The sequence below is a fragment of the Urocitellus parryii genome, chromosome X, assembly GCF_045843805.1.
Source record: "Urocitellus parryii isolate mUroPar1 chromosome X, mUroPar1.hap1, whole genome shotgun sequence".
Lineage (NCBI taxonomy): Eukaryota > Metazoa > Chordata > Mammalia > Rodentia > Sciuridae > Urocitellus > Urocitellus parryii.
Genome location: NC_135547.1, coordinates 73,256,904 through 73,279,758, shown reverse-complemented (window position 1 = coordinate 73,279,758; position 22,855 = coordinate 73,256,904). Strand labels below are relative to the sequence as shown.

Genomic DNA, 22,855 nt, shown 5'->3' with positions numbered 1-22,855 from the left:
TGGAATGTCATGTAGTTGGAATCATACAGCATTTAGACTTAGACTTTTTTTTCTGTTAATATCAGTATCATTTTTATAGACTTAGTCTTTTTATATTGCTTTCTTTTACTTAGTCATCTGCACTTAACTTTGTTCCATGCTTTTTTCATAACTTTTTTATACTGATTTAATACTGATATAATTTTTTAATTATCTGGCTCTACCACATTTATTTATCTACTCATCTATTGAAGATCTGTTGAAGCAGATTGTATTCATCAGAGTTTTCTAGAGGAACAGAACCAATAGGAGATATATGTTATAAAAAGGGGATTTATTAGATTGGCTTACATAACCAGAAGCTGGATCATCCCACAATGGTGGTCTGCAGGCTGGAGAGCTATAGGAACCAGTAGCTGCCCAGTCAAAGAAGCTGAAGCCTCAAGACAAGAAGGAACAGTGATGCAGCCCTATTCTGGGACTGCAAGCAAGGCCTGGGAACTCCCTGGAGAGTCACTGGTCAGAGTACACTTTGAAGAGTGAAGGGGCTAGAGTCTGATATCATCAGCAATTGAGAAAGGAAATCTAGAAAAATAGAGGAGGGGGGGTAGGGGGATGGGACAGGAGAGAAAAGATGTGGATCCTGAACTGAAATTGAATTCCATGCATGTATGTGTTTGTTGGGATGATCCTGACTACTATGTATAACTAAAAAGCTCTAATAAAAAAAATTTAAAAGTAGATGTAATTTAAAAAAGGAACCTGTTCAAGAAGAACGAAGCTTGTATCTGTTTCTCCTTTCTTGTTCTTTTGACTTTTTATTCCATCTGAGCCTCCAATCTATTGGACTGTGCTGCCCACACTTAGGATGGGTCTCTGCTTCAGTTCACTGTCCCAAATGCCAATCATTCCTAGAAACACCCTGACTGAGACAATCAGAAACCTTTTATTCTTTGATATGTCTTAATCCAATCAAGTTGAGAATTCAGATTAACCATCACATAGATCTTTGTGGCTTTCAAGTTTTATCAATAATGAATAAAACTGCAATGAACATCTTTGTGCACTTTTTAAATATTTATTTTTTAGTTGTAGTTGTCAGTACCTTTGTTTTTAATTTATTTTTATGTGGTGCTGAGGATCAAACCCAGGGCCTCACATACACTAGGCAAGTGCTCTACCGCTGAGCCACAACCCCAGTCCCCTTTGTGCACTTTTTTGTGTGCACATGTTTTTGACTCATTTGAGTAAATATCAAGGAGTGCAATTACTGTATCTTATAACTATAGAGCATGTTAAGTTCTATAAGGAATGGTCAAACTATCTTCCAAAGTTGATGTGCCATTTTGTATGCCTACCAACAATGAGAGTTCTTATTGCTCCACATCCTTTCTAGCATATAGTGTTGGGTATTTTTATATATGCTAATTTGCCCCCTATAGATTTTCTCTGGAGAGTTATATTCTCAGATCCTTTTCCTAATTTTTAATTATATCATTTCTTTTCTTACTATTAAGTTTTAAGAGTCCTCTCTATATTTTGGATACCAGTCTTTTATCAGATAATTCTTTTGTACATATTTTCTCCCAGTCTGTCACTTCTCTTTGAAGTTTACTGACGCTATCTTTCAAAGAGAAGCAGCTTATTTTTGAGACAGGATCTTGCTCTGTTGCCCAGGCTGGTCTTGAGCTCCTGGGCTCAAGAGATCCTTCTGTCTCAGTCTCCCGAGTAGCACTACAGGGGACTACAGGGGACTACAGGTGTGTACCACCATGCCTGACTGAAAGGAGAAAGGTTTCCAAAAAATTGAATGAAGTCCAGTTTATCAATCATTTATTTTATTGATTATATCTTCGATATTGTATGTAAAATGCCATTGAAATATCAAAGGTCATGTAGGTTTTCCCCTAAATTATTTTCTAGGAATGTTATACTTTTATGTAGTATGAATATGGCTGTTCATCCACTTATGGCCATAAAGCACTTTGTATAATTTCAATCCTGTTAAATTTATTGAAGCTTCTGTTTCAGCTTACCAGATAGTGTATCATAGAGAATTTCCTTGTGAACTTGAGAAGAATGTATATTTTCTTGGTAGAATTACATAAGAGTGTTCTATAGATTTATGTTAGTTGTAGGTGGTTTACAGTGTTCTTAAAGTCTTGTGTTCTTTGATTTTTCTGCCTATTTATCATCGAACATGGAACACTGACATTTTCAACTATTTTTCCCTGGCTCATCTATTTTTTCCTTCATTTCTGTAGGATTTTTGCTTCATATATTTTTATCAGTTATTTGGTAAATATATCTTTGTAATTATAATGTTTTTCTGATTAATTGATTCTTTTATCATTATCACATTCCTTTCTTTGTCTCTAGTCATAATTTTTGTCTTTTATACATTTTGTCTTATAGCCATTTCTCAACTCTTTTGGTTGCTGATCTATGTAATATTTCAGGGACAGTTCTAACTGGTTACATATTTTTCTTGAATATGTACCAATTTTTCCTATATGTGTCTCATAATTCCTGAAAAGTGAACATTTTAATGTAATAGACTGTGACAGTTTTGGAAATTAGATCTTCCCCATTTCTCCAGGATTTGGTGTCATTATTTAGGATTATTGTTTATTAACTATGTAGAATAATTATGTAAAGTCTGTATAATTGTTTTATGAAGTCACAGAAATGTCTAGTAGGTTAATTTACTGGAAACCTAATGTTTGGACAATGGTTTCATTAAATAATAGAAACTAGTAAGGCTCTTCATCTTTGCTGAAGGAGTTTGGATGTGTGCATGGGGATAGGGGTAGGCCTTTAATATTCAGATAGGAAATCGAAAATTTTGCCTTACCATTTTCTTTCTATTTGTGCAAGATTAGTCAGGGATGAGAAATTAGGTACTCAAATCCTTCATGAGCATACACACAACCCAGGGTATGCACAAATGCCTTCACATGCATGTCTTTCTAGATTTCTCAGGATATGTTGGAGCTTTTCAAAACCCCATGTAGGCATTCATTGTCTAATTGTCATCATCTGTCTCTTTTTTTAACCAAGAGTTAACCCCAACTTGTCAAGTTGTCTTAGGCCACCACAATTTTGAATAATTTGAGTCCTAAAATTAATATGAAAGAATAAATAACCCAGAATTACCAAAACAATACTGAACAGTAAGCCTGATGCTGGAAGCAATCATAAAACTTGATTTTAAATTGTAGAACAGAGTCATAGTAACAGAAATATCATGGTAATGGCATCAAAAGAGCCATGAATACTAATGGAATAGAACAGAAGACAAAGAGGTAAACCCACATAAATGTAGTTATCACCTATTAGACAAGGTGCCTGTAACATATATTGGAGAAAATATAGCCTTTTAACAAATAGGGCTGGGAAAATTAGATATCCATATGCAGCAGAATGAAATTTAACCCCTATCACTCACCCTGCTCAAAAGTCAGCTCAAAATGGATTAAAGACCTAGGAATTAGATCAGAAACCCTGCATTGGCTAGAAGATAATATAGGCTCAGCACTTCATCATATTGGCATAGGAACTGACTTCCTTAACAAGATTCCTAGAGATAGAGAAATAAAAGCAAGAATCAATAATTGAGACAGCATCAAATTTAAAAGCTTCTGCACAACAAAATAAATAATTGAGAGCATGAAGAGGGAGCCAACAGAATGTGAGAAAGTCTTTGCTAGTTTTCTGACTGGTGATTAATACCCACCATGAATAAGGACCTCAAAAAACTTAACACTAAAATCCACATTAATAAATGGCTAAATGATACAAATAGAAATTTCTCAAAAGAAAAATATAAATGGCCAACAAATATATTTTTAAAAATGTTCAACACCCTTAGCAATCATGGAAATGCAAATCAAAGTTACAATATATTGGGGCTGGGGATGTGGCTCAGTGGTAGAGCACTCACCTAGCACGTGGAAGGCACTGGGTTTGACCCTCAGCACCACATAAAAATAAATAAATAAAGGTATTGTGTCCAACTACAACTAAAAAAATACACTATATCATCCCCCTCCATTTATAATGGTACTCATTAAAATTTTTGGATGATTGTTTTCAACAAATATTCTCATGGTAGTGTTGTTTTCACAGAATGGGCTTCAAGTTGGGACAAGCAAATATAAGCCCTGACAATGAAGCTTTCAGGACCTGTCAAACTGGATAAATAGTGATAATTCTCTGAGGGGAAACCTTAAGAAACTCCAATAACATTTTTTCTCCTCCAGTGGCTGCTAAAATGTTGGTTTTCACAGTTATTGCAGCTGTAAGACTGTTGATTTTCAATGATGCTGGGGAGACATTGATATGATTAACATAACTTAATACAGCAATAAAGGTCACTGTTCTTACTTAGGTTCATTCCTTTTTCTAGAATAAACATTACTCAGATTGTGAAGCCTTTAGTTGATTTAGAGAATATTTGCTGTACATAGTCTGATGAAAAACTTATATCTAGAATATATAAAGATATCTTTCAGCTCAATGATAAGAAGAGAAACTATCTAGAGGTTATTAAAATCCAGTTGGCATATAAGATTGTACCATTATTTATCATGAAAGTGCAAATTAAAATTACAGAGAGATAACACTGTACTACCATTAAAATTTCTAAAATGAAAATAAATATGTAAATTGACAGGTGTTGGTAAGTATGTGGATCATCTAAAATTCTTATACATTTTTAATATAAATAAGAAATAGTAAATTACTTTGGAAGACATTTTGACCTTTTCTTATATAAGCATAATTTCCAGCTTACCATATAACCCACTTATTGATCTTCTAGGTATTTACCCATAAGAATTGAAAACGTATCCTCGAAAGTCTTTGCATGATATTTTTTTTCAGTACCAGGGATTGAACCCAGGGGTGCTTTACCACTGAGCTACATTCCTCAGTCCATTTTAATTTTTTTAAATTTTGAGATGGAGTCTCAATAAGTTGCTGAGAGTTTTGTTAAGATGCTGAGGCTGTCTTTAGTCTTGCTGCCCTCCTGCCTAAGCCTCCCGAGTAGCTGGGATTATTAGGTTTGCATCACTGAACTCAGCCTTGTGAATGTTTACAGCAGCTTTATTTACAATTATGAGAAACAAAAAAGACATAAATATGCATGAATAGATGAGTAAATGAACGCATTTTAATATATTTACACAGTGGAATATTACTTAGCAATAAAAAATGAATCGCTGATACACATGATAATGTGGATTAATTTTTGAAGTATTGTACAGACTTTAGTTGGACATAAAATGTATGTTTTATATGATTCCATTTTATGAAACTCTAGGAAAATCTAGTGTTGGTATTAGTCCATTTTCTGTTGCTAATAACACAACACTTATAGACTGGATATTTTAGAGAAAAGAGGTGTATTTTGGTTCATGGTTATGGAGGTACAAATATGAGTGGCCACATGCCTTCTTGTTTTCAGAGTTCTGAGGTGGTACAGGGCATCATCTGGCAAGGTCAAGAGACAGGGAGTGTGTGTGAATGTCTGTGTATCTCTGTAGTTTCTTCTTTTTCTTATAATTCTACCAGGTTCCAATCATGGGGGCTCTACCCTGATGAACTTGTCTAAATCTGAGTACCTCTGAGGCCCCCTATCCATACACCTTTATCAAATCAAGTTTCCACTCTTATAATAATCTAGAGCTTACATATTGTTTATTATCATTTGGAATGATAATAGATTGTGCTATAAATAGGACATTAAGACAACATAGTATCTTTTACATATATAAACTGTTCTATAAATAGGACATTGCGTAAATATGATATCTGGGATGCTGGGACAAAATGGGTTAACAGATATATGAATCCCCTAAGAATTGTGTTAAAAATGCAGTTTCTGATTTAGGAGGTCTTGGGTGGGGCTTCCAGGTGATGATGCTATTGCTGACCTAAGAATCATTCTTGGAGTAGCAAGAGTCAAGAGGTTGTTTGGCTTAGAGCCTTGGCAGAAAGTTATATTTAAAAATAATTTCTTAGCTGGGCTGAGTGGCCCATGCTTGTAATCCCAGCCAGCCTCAGCAACTAAGTGAGGCCCTAAGCAACTCAGTGAGACCCTGTCTCTAAATGAAATACAAAATAGGGCTGGGGATGTGGCTCAGTGGTCAAGTACTCGTGGTTTCAATCCCTGGTACAAAAAAATTCTCAAAACTGTAGCTAAATAGGATTTTATTTTATATCATTTAAAAATTTATATACTAGGGGCTGGGGTTGTGGCTTGGCAGTAGAGCACTTGCCTCGCATGTGTGAGGCACTGAATTCCATCCTCAGCACAACTTAAAAATAAGCAAAATAAAGCTGTAAAAAAGATAAAATAAAACTAATTAAAAATTATATACTAAAATTCAAAATCATTGACCAAAAATAAAAGCATTTATCCATTTAGATCACTCTGAGACACACACACACACACACACACACACACACAATATTCATTGCTTCCTTAGGCAAGGTCCCTTGGTAAATATCCTGTGAACAAGCTAAATCTGTTCTCCTTGTAGGCAATGTTTTAACCCAGGCTGTCATCTGGTTTAATGTGTAAAATGTCCAGGTTGCACGCATGTTGTCATGGGGAGGCCCCTGTAGAGGCAGACTGACCACCTGGCTTCTAGTTCTAGCACTGCCACCTAGGTCTGGGATCTTTAGTGCTATATCTCTAAAATGGAGATACATTCTTTCTTTGTAGATCGATTGTGCATATTTTTATATGAAACATAAGAATGGCATTTATTTCACTGCTTATAATGGAGGTTTAACAAATCCTTAAAGCAGGCCCTTTAGAGTGCAACTATAGGGCTTTGGGCTGTAGCTCAGTTACAGAGCACTTGCCTAGCACGTGTGAGGCACTGGGTTGGATCTTTAGCACTGCATAAACATAAAATAAATAAAAAGTAAAAAGAGTACAACTATAGCCAGGCATGGTGGTCCACACCTGTAATTATAGTGGTTCAGGAGGCTGAGGCAGGAGGATTGCAAATTCAAAGCCAGGCTCAGCAACTTAGCAAGGCCCTAAGCAATTTAGCATGAACCTGTCCCAATAAATAAATAAATAAATAAATAAGAAAGGGCTGGGGATGTGGCTTACTGGTAACACAACCCTGGGTTCAATCCTGGCACCAATATAAATAAAATACATAAATAAAAAGAGTGCAACTATGTAGTTTCAGGTCTTCCAGGCTTTGAGTAAAACTAGTCAGAGAGGAACAGGGTGTAGCCATGAAGCATATCCCCTAATGTTAAGAAGGACTTCACTAAGCCATCCCATTCTCCTGTTCTTTAATTTATAGTTTAGTTGCTTAAATTTCCTTCTGAAAGTATGATCTTTTGTTTGACTTCTTTAAGTGCAAGTTGTTACCTGTCCAGAACACTTCCTTTGTTCTCTATATACTCTAGGATGAAAGCAATTAAAGGGTAACAATGTTGACTATTTCTCCTGTCCTCCTTTCTTTGCAGATTACTCCTCTGCTGTTCAGAAATTTTCCCAGACGCTGCAGTCCTTTCAATTTGATTTTATTGGAGACACTCTGACTGACGATGAGATTAACATTGGTGAGTCTTCAGTTTCATGTGGCCATATACCTTTCTCTCTCTCTCTCTTTTTAAACCAAGGATTGAACCAGAGGTACTTTACCACTGAGCCACATTCCCAGCCCTTTTTATTTTTTATTCGTTTAGTTTTTAATACCTTTATTTTATTTATTTGTTTTTATGTGGTGCTGAGGATCAAACCCAGTGCCTTACATATGCAAGGCAAACGCTCTACCAACTGAGCCATAACTTCAGCCGCCCCCCCCCTTTATTTTTTTAACACAGGGTTTTGTTAAGTTGCTTAGGGCCTCAATAAATTGCTGAGATTGAGCTTTTGATCCTCCTGCCTCAGCCTCCCAAGATGTTGGGATTACAGGCATGGGCTACTGTGCCCTGTACCTCTTAAGGTAGGCCTGAGGCTGTGTGGCTTCCTTGGTTTGCAGATACTGAACACTTGCATGTCTTCATTTTGTCTGGTCCAGTGTCCAGTCTCTGGAAGGCTGCTTAGGAAAGATGAGGAAACTTTCTGTTAGTGATTTACTCACAACACAAGCAAACAAGAGCAGGCATGGTGGTGCATACCTGTAATCCCAGCACTCAAGAGGCAGAGGCAGGAGGATGGTTCCCCAGCCTCAAGAACTTAGCAAGAACCTGTCTCTAGATAAGATATAAAAAATGGCTGGGGATGTGGCTCAGTGGTTAAGGGCCCCTGGGTATATTAACCCCAGTACCAAAAGAAAAAATAAAAGCCCCAATCAAGACATCTGTAAACCTCCATTGAAGCCCTTGACTCAGTCTGCAGGGGGACTTTCCTTTAAAGCATCTAATGCAGTAAAATAAATATTTCTGTAGTGGATAATGTAAAGAGTGATTTTGTGTATTTTTTAAAATGACCTTTAAGTAGTGTTCTTATAATGAACAAATTCCCTGGGAAGCTTAAAAATTAGTGTTTATATAAGTACATGTTTTCGACAACAGGAAGTTGGCATCTCCCTTCGTAAATGGATTGAACAAATTGTTCCATTAGCTGTGTGATGTTGGAAAAGGTATTTTCCCTCTCTGAGTCTCATTTTTATCCTCTATAAAATGTGGTGAACATCTCAAAGATGTTACCAATGGCTGGGGTTGTGGCTCGGTGGAAGAGTGATTGCCTAGATGTGTGAGTCACTGGGTTTGATCCTTAGCACCACATAAATACATGAAATAAAGTCATTGTGTCTATCTACAACTAAAAATATTTTTTAAGTTTATTTTTTAGTTGTATACAATAATTTTATTTTTGTTTATTTATTTTTATGTGGTGCTGAGGATCAAACCAGGGCCTCGCACATGGTAGGAGAGCACTCTACCGCTGAACCACAACCCCAGCCTCCTAAAAATATTTTTTTAAAAAAGATGTTACCAAGATGAAATTAAACAGTGGAAGTAAACGAAACTCTGTGTTTGCTTTAGTTGTTATGAAGTTAAAGCAAGAGTCAACAAACTGTGGCCCTTGCACTAAGGGCAGTCTATCACCTATTTTTGTAAATCAAGTCTTATTGGAACACAGTCACCATTATTTTCAAGTATTATCTATGGGTATTTTTTTATGGTACAACAGCGGCATTGAGTGGTAGTGACAGTGATACATGGCCCTCAGTGACTAAAATGTTTACTTTCTGGCTGGTTAAGAAAACGTTTGCTGACCTTGAGTTAAAGGGTTAGTTTAAAACATTTTCCAGATGAGAACATTGAACCATAGAACTATTATGGAGATCTAATATTACTGGAAAATGCTAATGGTTACATTTATAAGTCCCAGAACTAAAATATAGAAGTGTATTATTATTAATAGGTGCCGGGCTGGGGATGTGGCTCAAGCGGTAGCGCGCTCGCCTGGCATGCGTGTGGCCCGGGTTCGATCCTCAGCACCACATACCAACAAAGATGTTGTGTCCGCCAAGAACTAAAAAATAAATATTAAAAATTCTCTCTCTCTCTCTCAAAAAAAATAGGTGCCTCCTGTAGTATATTTTAATAACAAAGTAAAAAATTATGATAACAAACAGGGTATTCCCTGCTCAGAAATAGCTTATTGGATATTGTTTTGTTCACTCTTGTTTCCCCTGCACATAAAGGAGTTCCTGGTATATAATAGGTGCTCAATTAATGTTTGCTAAATGAATAAATAATGGATATATTTGTATTATATTAATATAGAAGTTACACTTTATTTGTTTCAAAAATTTTACTATTACAATTAGAATTGCAATTATTATTTTTATGAGAGTAAGATTGGTAAATATTTTGGTTAACTGGCTAAGTGAGGTAGTTATTTGTATTTGGATTATTTTCCTGTTGATGCCCTTTCATTCTACTTCCATGTATCTATCCTTGTTCAAGGGCATTACTTATTAAAAAGACAGATTATGGCCTCTGGAGTCAGACAGCCCAAATTTGAATTTCAGCTCTGCAGATTATCAGCCTCATAACTTTTGAAAAGTGATGTCACCTCTTTTAGTATTAATTTTTCTCATACATAAATTGGGGATGAGATAATAAATGCCAAGTATGCACAATGCCCTAGTAAATGTTAGCTATTTCAACATAATTGTTAATATAAGATCTGATTTTTTTGTAGTGATAGATTTGGAACCCAGGATCTTATACATGGTAGGCAAGGGCTCTGCCACTGAACTATATCCCTAGTCCTGTATTTATTTCTTAAAATAGATTCTGTTTTACCTATCAGTTGATGACTTTAAAGAGTGGAAGATATATGGCACATGCAATTTCATAAAATGCTTCCCATTTCTGCTAGAATGGTGTGACTTTGAACAAGTACCCATTTGCCTCAAAGCCAAGCAGTAGGCCTGAGTCATTGCCCATGTCACCCTTTATATTGAACTTTGTGTTTCAACTCTTTCACCCCTCTGAATGTCAGCACAGTTGTCAACTAATGCCATGCTGGAAAAAGTGGGTGTGTGAGCTTGAGTATAGTGACTTTCAGACCAAAATAAAATCTGGCACTGCCAGATTCCTGTGGGTGTCTGTGGGCTCCATGAGAGCTGTTGCCTGTGACATCTTTGCTTCTTGATGTATGATTTACATTAACTCTTTAACTCACTCATCATTTGCCTGCCAATTTCAGGAACTCCTAATTATCATCTGCCCATTACTCTAAGGAACTGACTTTTATTAATGGGAACTGAAGAGAGATTTTGAAAATCCATTGGCCTATTATGGTCATTATCCTTGTTGAATTTATCATTTTAAAAACTGGGATTTGTGGTGGGAGTGAGAGGAAGAGCCAGTGCTCCAACAGCTGAGGCTGAGACTCTTTGGGGCTTTGAGAAGAAATCTTGGGGGCCGTACTGGGTGGCTATTGTTGGGAAAGTACAATTGCCCTGGAAGCTGAGACAGCAGAGCGTGCCAACCCTTTAATCACCAACATTACTGGCCTTGCCTCAGTAAATCTTCTGTTTCACTGGAAAAATTCATAAATAGTATAGTAAGATGGAATATTGGGTTGCGTTTTTAGATCTCACATTATATGTGCAGAGGGACTTTCCATAGTATATTTTTTATGATGGCTCCAAGAGGTAACTCAGTAGTGTAAACCCCATTGCAGATCCTAGGAGAGATGGCAGTTACTCTAGAGCACACAGAGGAAAGCCTAAGGCTTCTCTGAAGAGTTTCTTCCCTTGATGATGAACTCTAGGACCTATCCTGAACTCTCTGTGTATAGAAAGGACTAGTGGGAGTTGGTGTCTCACTGCATATTTATCACTTCTTTAGAGCAAGATATGTATGCCTTTAGTTGGCATTCTCTGGCTTTTTCTTGACCTCTTTGGCTCAGAAGCCAAAGAAAATCTGACTCAGGTGTTTATGGAATCTGCTTTAGATTTGAGTTTTATTTATTGGCAATGGGATCTTGGCAATGTTACTTGCATTTGTTGAGTTTGTTTTTCTCATCCATGAATTGGAGAGTATAATCTACCTTATAAGGTTGTGAGAAGTGAATCAAAGAATGTGCACACACACACACACACACACACACATACATACACATGCATATCAGAGAGTATATGTAAATCATTTAGCTCAATGTCTGGCATTAAATTGGTACTCAGTGACTTGTAGTTGTTATTGAGTATACTAGAAATGTAGTAGAACTTAATTTATAGGCAAAGGTGATGGTTTGATGATACTTCCCAAATTAACTGCCAAAGGAAAATGTAGAAGCATAAAATGTCAGTATTGGCAGGGACCTTAGAGCATCTAGTTAAGTTATGTCTAATATAGCTTCATACCAGAATCTCCTAGGGATCTTATTCATCCAGAATCTTAGGACCTATCTTAGACCAAAATAATCAGAATCTCAGTGGGCATTGTGGAACCCCAGCACAGGTCTCAGGCCCTTTCAAACTGTGCTCCTTGGGTCCTCAGTGTCTTCCATCCACACAAGCTCAAATTAAGTAGCTTTTTGTACTGTACTCCCATGTACAAATTTGCTTGAACAATGTAATTTACAGATTAAAAGAGAAAAGAAGTTGATAACTTTTAGATTGCTTGACAGACACATTTTACACAAACTAATGAGAGAGAGAGAGAGAGAGAGAGAGAGAGAGAGAGAGAGAGAGAGAGAGAGAGATTGAGTTAGTTCATGCTCATTCAACATACTGGAAACTGAGACTTAGAGGTAGGGAAGTAATTGTTGAATGTCTCACACAGCTAGATAGTGCTAGATTAGTACTAAAATCTGTGTATTCTAAAGCCCAATTCATTAAATGAACATATTTGGGGTTACTGGGGATTGAACCTAGGGGTGCTTAACCACTGAGCTACATCCCCAGCCCTTTTTTGTATTTTGTTTAGAGGCAGGATCTCACTGAGTTGGTTAAGGCCTCGCTAAGTTGCTAAGGCTGGCTTAGTTAAATAATTTTTTTTTTAATTAAGTACCTACTATGAAATATCCTGTCCTCATAGAATTTTCATTCAGTTAAGTTTCAGGATGAACTTCAGGCAGATGACTTTCTATATCATCATGGAACTAGGAAAAAGAAAGAAGAATGTTTCCCACATACACTTAAGAGAATCTCCTTCCTCTTCTGAGGATCCCTGATAGATATTCATTAATTAGTAGATACAGAGTGTCCAATAAGTGCCATAGATAGGGATTCAGAGACATGAAACAAACCTCCTTGCCCTCAGAGGAACTCATGGTGTATTGAAGGAGGTTGATGAGCAGACAGTTGCAATACAATGTGAAAAGTTCTATGGTAGGGGTAAGCACATTGTAGCCCCTAATCTAGATTGGGGCATGTGTGTGTTGGTGGGAAGGGGCAGGGTGAATAAACATGGAGGCCTTCTTAGAGAAGTTATATCAGAGTCAGTTCCAGAGCTAGGGTGAGGCAAGTCCGGTGGTCAGTGCTCTTATTTAAGGAAGCACTTACTCTCGGCTGACACCTGAGAGTGAATATGCCTTCTTAACTTTTGCAGCCTAGGTGCCTATTCTGCCTCATCCGTGTGCTGTTCTGATCTCTGTTGAATTTCTGAAGAATGAGTGAGATTTGGGATAAAATAGGCAGAGAAAACAAACATAGAGTGAGATTATCTCTCTTGAAACTAGAAGCAAATTGAATGAATTTAAAGAGTGGAGAGAGGATTCAGGGATAAGAGAGGTATGTAGGGGATAGATTCTCAACAGGTGATGAAATTAAGCAAAGGAGGCTAGATATAGAATGGTAAATGATAATCTGTCTCAATGACTTAATAATGGGGGTGGGGCTTGTGGCACACAGAAAAAGACAAGTTCCAATTAAAACCAATATCCTCAAGCAGACTCCAGTAATTGTTGCCTTCTGAAATTTGAACCCAGTATAGCCAGAGTATCAGATTTTTTTTTTGCCAGAAGGAAATATCCAGAAATTATGTCCATAGCATCTCTTTTTAAGTGTTGGCTAATTACACCAAATTTAAAGCACTGTTCAGACCAGACAAAATATACATATGGGCCAAACATGTATATTTGTAGGCTTGTGACCACAGTAGGCTTGTGACCTGGGTTAGATGGTCATGTCTTCAGGACTTGGGATACCTAATGAAAGACTTAGGGTTTATTCTGAAGCTTATCAGGGAGCAATAGACAGATGGGAAGAGATCAGGAAGGAGAATTCAGACAGATTCCCTTAACTTTAAATACCAAATATTTGGTGTGTTCCATTGGAGAGCCTTGTATTTTTACCCCAAGTTTCAGTCTTGTCATTTTCAGAGCAGGGTGTCTACCAAGTGAACCCTGGTAGTGAGCATCGCCCTTCTGTGCAAATAGGTTGCTACATCTTCCTCTAAAGTGGCCACTCTTTGAGTTTATCAGGTTTGTTTAAAATCGGTATTTCTTAATCTCAAACTGTAAATTACATTTCCACTTTAGTGACCCTAACATATGTGAAGACCAAACAGATTAAGGTCAGATAGAATGTTCCATCAGCCTGTCCTTAATGCTTTCTGGGAGCTGAGGGCTTAGATAAAGTTTCACATTGTCAATGAAAAGAATGGGCACATTCTTGGCTTGTTCTCAAATAAATGCACACACGAATGGAGAATTTTGCCAGACTCCCTTAGTCTAGGCAATGGCTTTTCTGTGAAGAATTCTAGCCCACTTCAGGGTTTGCTTGGTGGCAGGACCTTGTGAAGGTTTATGTCAAGTTTTTGGTCTTCAGTTCACATGGCTTCTTCAGATTTTGAGGAAAAGGGACAATGCAAAGGCAATCCAGAGTCCCTCTGGAGCCTGGTCAATGAGATTTTAATTCTGCATGAGTTGAAGCCTTAAGAGGAGAGGGAAATTGGGAGTGTTGGCTTGAAGGATTATATAGCCAGATATTGAAGGAACTGGAAAGAATTGAAAATTTAGTAAGAATACTCATTTTGGGGATCTAGTCCAATTTAAAGGTAAGTATCCAAACTGGTTTTGTGACAGGGAAGGAGAGGAACTCAATTAAATTTCAATCAGAGAAGAGATTTCAATCAGAAGAGATTGTACACTTATCCATTGCTCACAATTAACGACAGGTGAAAATAGTTAACTACAAAGAACAGGGAAATTTGATAAGGCATTGTTTAAAAAAAACACAAATCAATCTCTGTGGATTAGTTAATCACAAAATAATTCTTTTAAAATGTTATTTTATTTTTAATGGTTCTTTTTAGGTAAAAGTAAAATAACCTTGGTCTCATTACACTTGGCATGATTATTTACATAGTTGCTTCAAGAATGGTAATTTATCTTATAGGTCTTCTTAAGTTTGCTTTACTGGAAGTTTTCCACTAGGAATCTCAGATCAAGCTTTAAAAAAAAAATCTCATGAGGCTAGGAAGCCAAGTCAGGAATTCCCCACCAGTTTTCACCTGCAGTACCTGTAAATTTAGGTGAATTCCAATCTTCTTGAGGTTCCCAAATATCTTAAGGTTTGTGTACCCGTCAGGAAGATATACTTTCCCTATTCATTTATAAGGTTGGGAATCTGTATGCCAAGTACCAGGTCAGTTTTTTTCCAAGAATGCTTTGTATGCATTGGCTTAATATAACCCAAATTCCTTACAAGGGTCTAATCATATATGATTCATTGAGCATAATTTTCAAATGTCATTCTAGGCAAAGCCTTTGTTGTAAAACCAATGTTTCAAATCCTGTCCTGGTAACAAAAATGATGGATTCTTATTGACTCCATGCAAGTAATTATATTGCTATGGAAATAAGAAACTTTAATAAGATTTTCATGAATGTTTCATTTCAGTTTACAAAAGCATAATCTATTAAATTGTTGTGAGTTATAGATATAGATTATGCTTTTGTAAACTGAAATGAAACATTCATGAATAATACCTTATTTTCTCTTCCAAACCCATCCTGGATTTAGAAAATCTTATTAAAGTTTCTTATTTCCATAGCAAGAAGAGAAATATATCCTTATATATCTAAAAATAGAATACTAAGCTGGGCGTAATAGTCCACACCTATAATCCCAGGAACTCAGGAGGCTGAGTCAGGAGGATTGGAAGTTCAAGGCCAGCCTCAGCAACTTAGTGAGACCCCAAGAAATTAAGTGAGATTATATTTTGAATTAAAAAATGAAAAGAACTGGGGATGTAGCTCAGTGGTAAAGTGCCACTGGGTTCAATCCCAAGTGTTCTCCCTGAAAAGAAAAGAACACTAAAATATCAGTATTATTCCAAATAATTCCTGAGCCATTATTTATCAGTTAATTTAGTCTTACGTGATTACTTCTTGTTCTCTGTGTTTATTATCTTGTTAATAGGTAACAGTCTCATGAACTCAGCTAATTTTCTTACTAGAGTTCTTGAAATTCTTGTTCATTGCTATGGTCTCTCAAAATTCTTTAAAGGATGCCATCAGCAGCCTGTACACAAAAGTACCTGTCATACCTTTCTTTCATGGGATTCTCTTTGTTAAAAATGAAGCATGTTGGCCTGTGGCTGATTTTAAATGTTTTCAGGGAAACATCACATTAAAACAAAAACTATTTATAGATGAGAAAAGTCTTAAAATAGCTGTGGCTAACTTATTACTGGTCATTTTTTAAAAAGTGAAGGTCTGATGGAATTCTGTTACAAGAATAGTAATGCAACTGAAAAGAACATGTGGTTTTTACTATGGTATACAAAACAAAAGTCAATCTAAAAAAAGTTTCTGCAAAAATATCTATAAACATTATAATTTACTATATTTAAAGAAGAATGGATATTATATCTAATTTACAAAAATGGATGAAAATAATATTTTAAAGAAAAGTTTTTAGATATAACAGAATGATTATGACATGATATGCCATGAACATATCAAGCATAGTTAAAATATGTTAAAAATATATCAAGAATATCAAAGTGATTCCATAATCTAGAGTAGGTCCTAACTATATGTATATTATCACATTTCATTGGTAAGGAATATGAATCCCTGATTGGACCCACTGATTTGAAGATGCTAATTTCAAAGAAGTAAAGTTGTATCAAGTTAACTTTTAAAAATAACTGAAATTGGGGCTAGGGACATGGCTCAGTGGTAAAGCACTTGCATGGAATGTGTGAGGCCCTGGGTTCCATCCCCAGTACCACACACACACACAAAAAAAAAGAAAAAAACCCTGAAATTAAGACTAACCACACTATATAGTTATTGTCTAATTGGATCAAGCAAGGCAGCACCAGGACTTTGATCAATAGAAATATACAACAGAGAATGAAGGCATTAACAATTCTCTAAGAGCTTCCTATATAGCATAGAATTTACACACACACACACACACACACACACACACACATTCATACACCCTATGTTATAAATATATCTTTGGGTTGCATAGGAAACACTATAAGATTAGAAGAGATAATTCATTTTCCCTAAGTTATATATATGCAACCCAAAGTATGATAAAACCAAAAGCATCAAAACTGCACACTGACAATTAAGTACATGATTGTATTCAGACTATGGCCATAAAATATGGCCATAAGGAAAACTTTCATTAATGAGGGACATTTCAAAGAGAAGGAAGGAAACTTGGATTATTATAGCAGGAGGCATTATGGTTTGGATCTGGAATGTCCCCCATAGGCTCCTGTGTTGGAGGCTTGGTCCCCAAGCAGCAATGTTCAAAGTTGTGGCTCCCAGGAACTGATAGGAACTGATTGAATCACAAGAGTTTTGGCATCATAAGTGGATTAGTCCATTGGTGGATTAATAATTTGGTGGAATTACCAGGAAGTGGTGTAAAATGTAGGAGTTAGGATCTAGTTGGAGGAAATAAGTCACTGGGGGCATATTATGGAGTGGTATGTCTTGTTTCTGGCCCCTTCCTCTTTTTTGTTAGTAGTGATTGAACTCAGGAGTGTTTAACCACATCCCCAGCCCTTTAATATTTTTATTTTGAGACAAGGTCTTGCTAAGGTTCTTAGGGCCTTGCTAAATTGCTGAGGCTAACTTTGAACTTGTGATCTGCCTGCCTCAGCCTCCTGAGCAGCTGGGATTACAAGTATGCATCACCCAGCTCTTTCCTCTTTCTCTGTCTCTGCTCCCCAAATGCCATGAGCTGAGCAGCTTCCACCACATCCTTCTACTATGATATTCTGCTCTGGTCCCAAACTATGGAGTCAGCCAGCCAAGGACTGAAACCTCTGAAACTGAGCCAAAATGAATTTTTTCTTATCTGAGTTATTTTTCTCAGGTATTTTGTCCCAGTGATGAGAATATGACTAATGCAGCATGTAAATAAGTCTTATGGGAGTCATGAGGAAGGAGAGAAGTGATCATATATGTAAGAAAATGGTGGTCCTTGGCTGGGTAGCCATTTTTCAGAACACAGAGTGGTGAGTAATTTCTTAACAATCATTTTTTCCTGGAGCCTGGGGCTATATTTAAGGTTTAAGGTTTATAAATTGGAGCATAACCCAGAATCCTGCAAATAATAATGCTAGTTCCCAGGTTCTCTGAGGACTCACAGAAGCATTTGACATAGGAGGAAAGTATCCATGTAAAGTGAGGAGAATGCTTGGCATGAGTCTTACCCTCTTTTACTCTTATGGACATGTTTTTTATTTGGACATTTTTTTATTTGTTCTAATTATACATTCTGCTTTCTTTTACTCTTATGGACATTTTTTATTTGTTCTAAGTTCTAATTATACATTCTGCTAATGTATAATTAGAACAAATAAGAAATGTATTTTGAATGCATTTTGACTCATTGTACACAAATGGAGCACAGCTTTTTATTTCTCTGGTTGTACATGATGTAGAGTCACACCAGTATCTCATGGATATTTAATAGCATACTGCTATGCTTCCTATCTGACTAATCTGGGGACTATTAGTTAGGTGCCAGCCAGGGTCTATCAAGTAGTATAAATCCATCTCAAAGCACTTCTGGGTATTGACTTCAAGAATAAGTGAAGTGTCAATTTCTTAGTAGCATCCTTCAGAAGGCCCAGGTGTCAGTCCTGATTGCCATTCATTCCTTCCTCATTAAAGGTCTTGCTGATTCTAGTAATCTATCCTGCTAAACTCTGTTTTTCCCTGACACAATCATCATTATATACTCATGGTAATGATACTTTGACCATTCTGGTTCACTTTTCCTCCCATGGAGATGTTAGGAGTTAGGTACATGGTCTTGGATTTGGCTGTACCTGGATTCAGTCTCTGGCCTGTACATTCATTAGCCATATGATCTTTGGAATTTTTTTAAATTAATAGTTGAGTTTATTGGTATCTTTGCATTATTATATAAACATACTGTATTATAAAAATATGGAAATAGAGGAAAAAGTATAGTAATAGCTATCATTTGCTGAGTAGCTACTATGTGCAAAATGCTTTGCAAACATTACTTAATCTCAGTGCAATTCTAAGGAGGTAGTTTCAGTCCATGAGATGTTAAGAAACTTGTCCAGGATCACGTGGCTAATTGGTTGTTTAAATGTGATTTTAAATCAATTCATCTAGACACCAGAGTTTACACACACACACACACACACACACACACACACTTTCCATAAAGAACCACAATTATTTTGATATACTCCCTGCTTTACCTTTTTTTGTCCAAGCATATTTTCTGTACATAGTTGAATCATATGTATAATGTTTTTAAATTTTTTTCTAGTTGTAGTTGGACACAATTCCTTTATTTTATTTTATTTTTTAATGTGGTGCTGAGGGTCAAACCTAGCACCTTACACATGGTAGAGCACTCTACTATGTGTGAGTACTCTACCACTGAGCCATGACCCCAGCCCCTCATATATATAATTTTGATATTCAAATGTTTGTATTATTTTTTGTGCAATATGACATCATAGGCATTTTGCTGTGTTCATAAAATTTTGTGTAATGCTCCTCTTTACTAGCTATAATATTAGTCCATTAAGTGGAGGTACTCAATCATTTTACATTTAATTTTTAAAAATTATTCATTAGGATTAATAATGTTGAATGCCTACCTTGGACATAAATTTTTATCCTCTTGTCATCAGAATTATTTTTTAGGCATCACTTCCCAGAAATGAATTTATTAGTTAAAAAGGTATAAATAATTGTAAGCCTTTTGACCCATATTGTCAGCTTTCATCAGAAATTTATAATATTCCAGGCCCAGTGGTGCATGGCTGTAATTCCAGTGACTCAGGAGGCTGAGGCAGGATTGCAAGTTCAGAGCCAGCCTTAGCAATGTAGCGAGGCCCTAAATAACTCAGTGAGATCCTATCTTAAAATATAGAAAAGGGCTGGGGATGTGTCTCAATGGTTAAGTCCCCCTAGGTTCAATACTCACCCCCACCCCCCAAAAGAAGAAATTTACTTTATTTTGGAAGACAGTGTAGACAATTTACTTGACCTTGCTGAACCTCAATTTTCTCATCAATAAAATCATGATGAGTAGTATAATACCTGAGAAGCATATAGCATAGTGACTTTACCTTCTCACTTCTTTAACTTCTTGCTATTTTTCCCTTGAAATTTTCTAGGAATAGTTAACTTTTGCCTGTATCTCCTTTTAATGTTCTGAAACTGCTAGATTTTATTGAAGTATGTTACATTTGGTTTGTAAGCTATGCTTTGCGGGTGGTGGTGGGGGTCAGGGGATGTTGTTGTTGATGGTGATGTTGGCAGTGGTTGTATAGACCTGTTTTCTTCCTTTTCTTAGATATTTTTTTTAGTTAACATCATTCTAATATAAAGAGAGGGCAAGAGCCAGACCATTTCTTCTTTCTCTTTTGTAACTATTCTCTCCCATGGCACTCTAATGCAAAGTCTGATCTCCTCAATAAAGCTTTTATTTCCTTTCAATTAACTATAGAGAACCATTTGTAAGCTTGGCTCTCAGAAGGTGCTGTAATTATCCATGACATTTGGTTAAAAATATACCAGTAAGATACCTGATAAAACCTCATGACTCTCAAGTCAGAAATAAATGTCAATCAATGGAAGGGAAACTGATGTGATACAGCAATCTGTATACGGGGTAAAAGCGGGAGTTCATAATCCACTTGAATCAAACCGTGTAATATGATGTATTAAGAACTATGTAATGTTATGAACGACCAATAAAAAAAAAAAAAAGAAACGATTGTAAATCACACTGTAGAATTCTAAGTAGCTGGGGGCAGGATGAAGTTTGGGAAGGAATGTTGTGTGGAGGCAGAAGATTTTATATAAGATGCATTAATGGGATACAGATGGAAGTTTGGGGAAAATGGAAAGGGAAGGAAGAGAAGAGAGAGAGAGAGAATCTAGGCCCTACCCTGAAATCCCAAAATCTCAGTCTGAGTGACAGATAAAATGAAAGTGTTATCAATATTATGCAGAATTAACAAGGTGTAAAAATAATGGTAAAATGGAGAAAATTCAGTTTTTATAATGTTGAGCTAACAGCAAATTTTAACTCAACTATGAAAATATTTCTAAACAATGTTTAGCATCAGAGTTAAGTATTTCCAAATAGAAATTTTAATGAGTTACTTGTTGAAAATATTTGAGTAATTAAAATACTTGAAAAAGCATTAGAAAAGGATATTGGATATATTTCACGTAGGGGGAAAATAGCTCAGGAATGATATTATTTTCATCTATAAGTTTTCTATATGCGTGAATGTGTGTATGTGAATATGTAGTGAAAAAATTTATGTTTTCTAAAGAAAGCGAAACAGAAAAAAATTGAAGGTAAGACTAATATTGAAGATTAAGTCAGGATACTCTGAAACATACCCTTTCTGTATGTATATCACTGAAAATAGAATTTGCTGCTGACTGTGATATTTAAATAAAATTCAGTCAGTGTGACCTGTCAAAAAAAAAAAAAACGTTTTGCTTTTTCTCTTGAAACAATTTCCAATTCACTGAAGACAGAAGCAAAAAAAGAATGAATGTCAGAACATTTAGGGAAAGAAAACACTATTTGTGGAGCAAATGGATAGACAGAAAAAAGGATGTGACATGGATGCTTTGGCTGTGTCCAGCAACTCTTTGTTATCTTAAAACTGGAGAGAGCATTGAAATTAATTTTCCTATTAACTATGGAGCTAGTTTTGTGACCTGGGACAAGCAAGTTACAACCTCTGAACTGTGGTTTTCTCATAAAAAAAATGTGGTAGTTGGAGTAAGATAGCATATCTGTAAAACTACAAGATCTTTAAATAGTAAGTGACCAGAATGAAGAAGATATCATGACTTTCTTAAGTAGTTCTTATGTGATGTCATATACCTCAGTAGACTTTTGACATATTCTGTTCAACAAATAAATAAACTTATAGGGCCTCTTGGATACCAGGCAGAGAAGAATGAACATGATTTTTTATTATATAACTTAATTTTAAATTGATTCAATGATTACTGAAGCTCTTGGAAATTGAAAATAAGGATCAAAAAGCTCTGACCAGGTTACCTCAGTAGGACTGGTAGAGAAATTACCTCCCAAAATCCAGCCTTCCATAAAAGTGATAAAAACACAGGTAAATATTTTCAGACTCAACTTTTTAATAACTGTGGAATTGATCAAAATATTGCAAAAATAAAAGGCATGTTTATTGAAGAAAATGACTAAATAATTGGGAGAAAGGTGAGTTTTGTGGTATTTTATCTTGCTGTATTCCCATTGCCTTTTTTCTGTTCCACAGTAGCTTTGAAAACTAGAGGCTGCACAATCAAGGAAAGTGTGAAAACCACAATTCTGGCAGCCATTGGAGAAGGCAGAATGGGTTTGAATTTCCCTTAAAGCTGGGAAATATCACTCACAGGGCTTGTATTATTTGAACTGACTCACAGATTGCTCATTACAATTTTTTTTCTTCAGGGAATTTCTCTAAATAATCAGCAGTGATTGTGAAGTACTGCTGCTTCCACAGGGAACAAAAAGAATAAAATTGCAAAGAGGGAGCTCAACAATAAATCTAAAAGGAAAAAAAGTGAATAATAAAGTAGCCTTAGAGAACTTTGAAAATCTGTGATCTGTCCTTGAAATCCAAAAGATCACACACCCAACATGTGTACCTGTCTAGAAAATAACTGAGAAGACTCTAATCTCACAATTCTGGCTGACTTTGATACTCTTCATAAGAAAGATCTGATGGCTAAGGCAGAGTTATAACTGCCTGTCTAAGTGCTGAAGGCATACCCTCAAGCATGTTCACAGACTTATTGGTTCAAACCATTTAAAAAATCTGTCTAATTATTAATTATTTGCTAACCATAAAGTTTAACTGATCAGAAACTTCAGTAGCTTCATATAACAATGAATATACAGTGTATAATATT

At 36.0% G+C, this 22,855-nt stretch overlaps 1 protein-coding gene across 1 annotated transcript in view; it reads left to right on the top strand.

Moving 5' to 3' along the window:
- Positions 1-22,855, top strand: part of Ophn1 (oligophrenin 1) — a 369,837-nt gene that overhangs the window by 106,725 nt on the left and 240,257 nt on the right. The window contains exon 3 of the mRNA XM_077793759.1: positions 7,477-7,572. Within this exon, the coding sequence (XP_077649885.1) occupies positions 7,477-7,572 (96 nt within the window). The remainder of the gene's footprint in view (positions 1-7,476; positions 7,573-22,855) is intronic.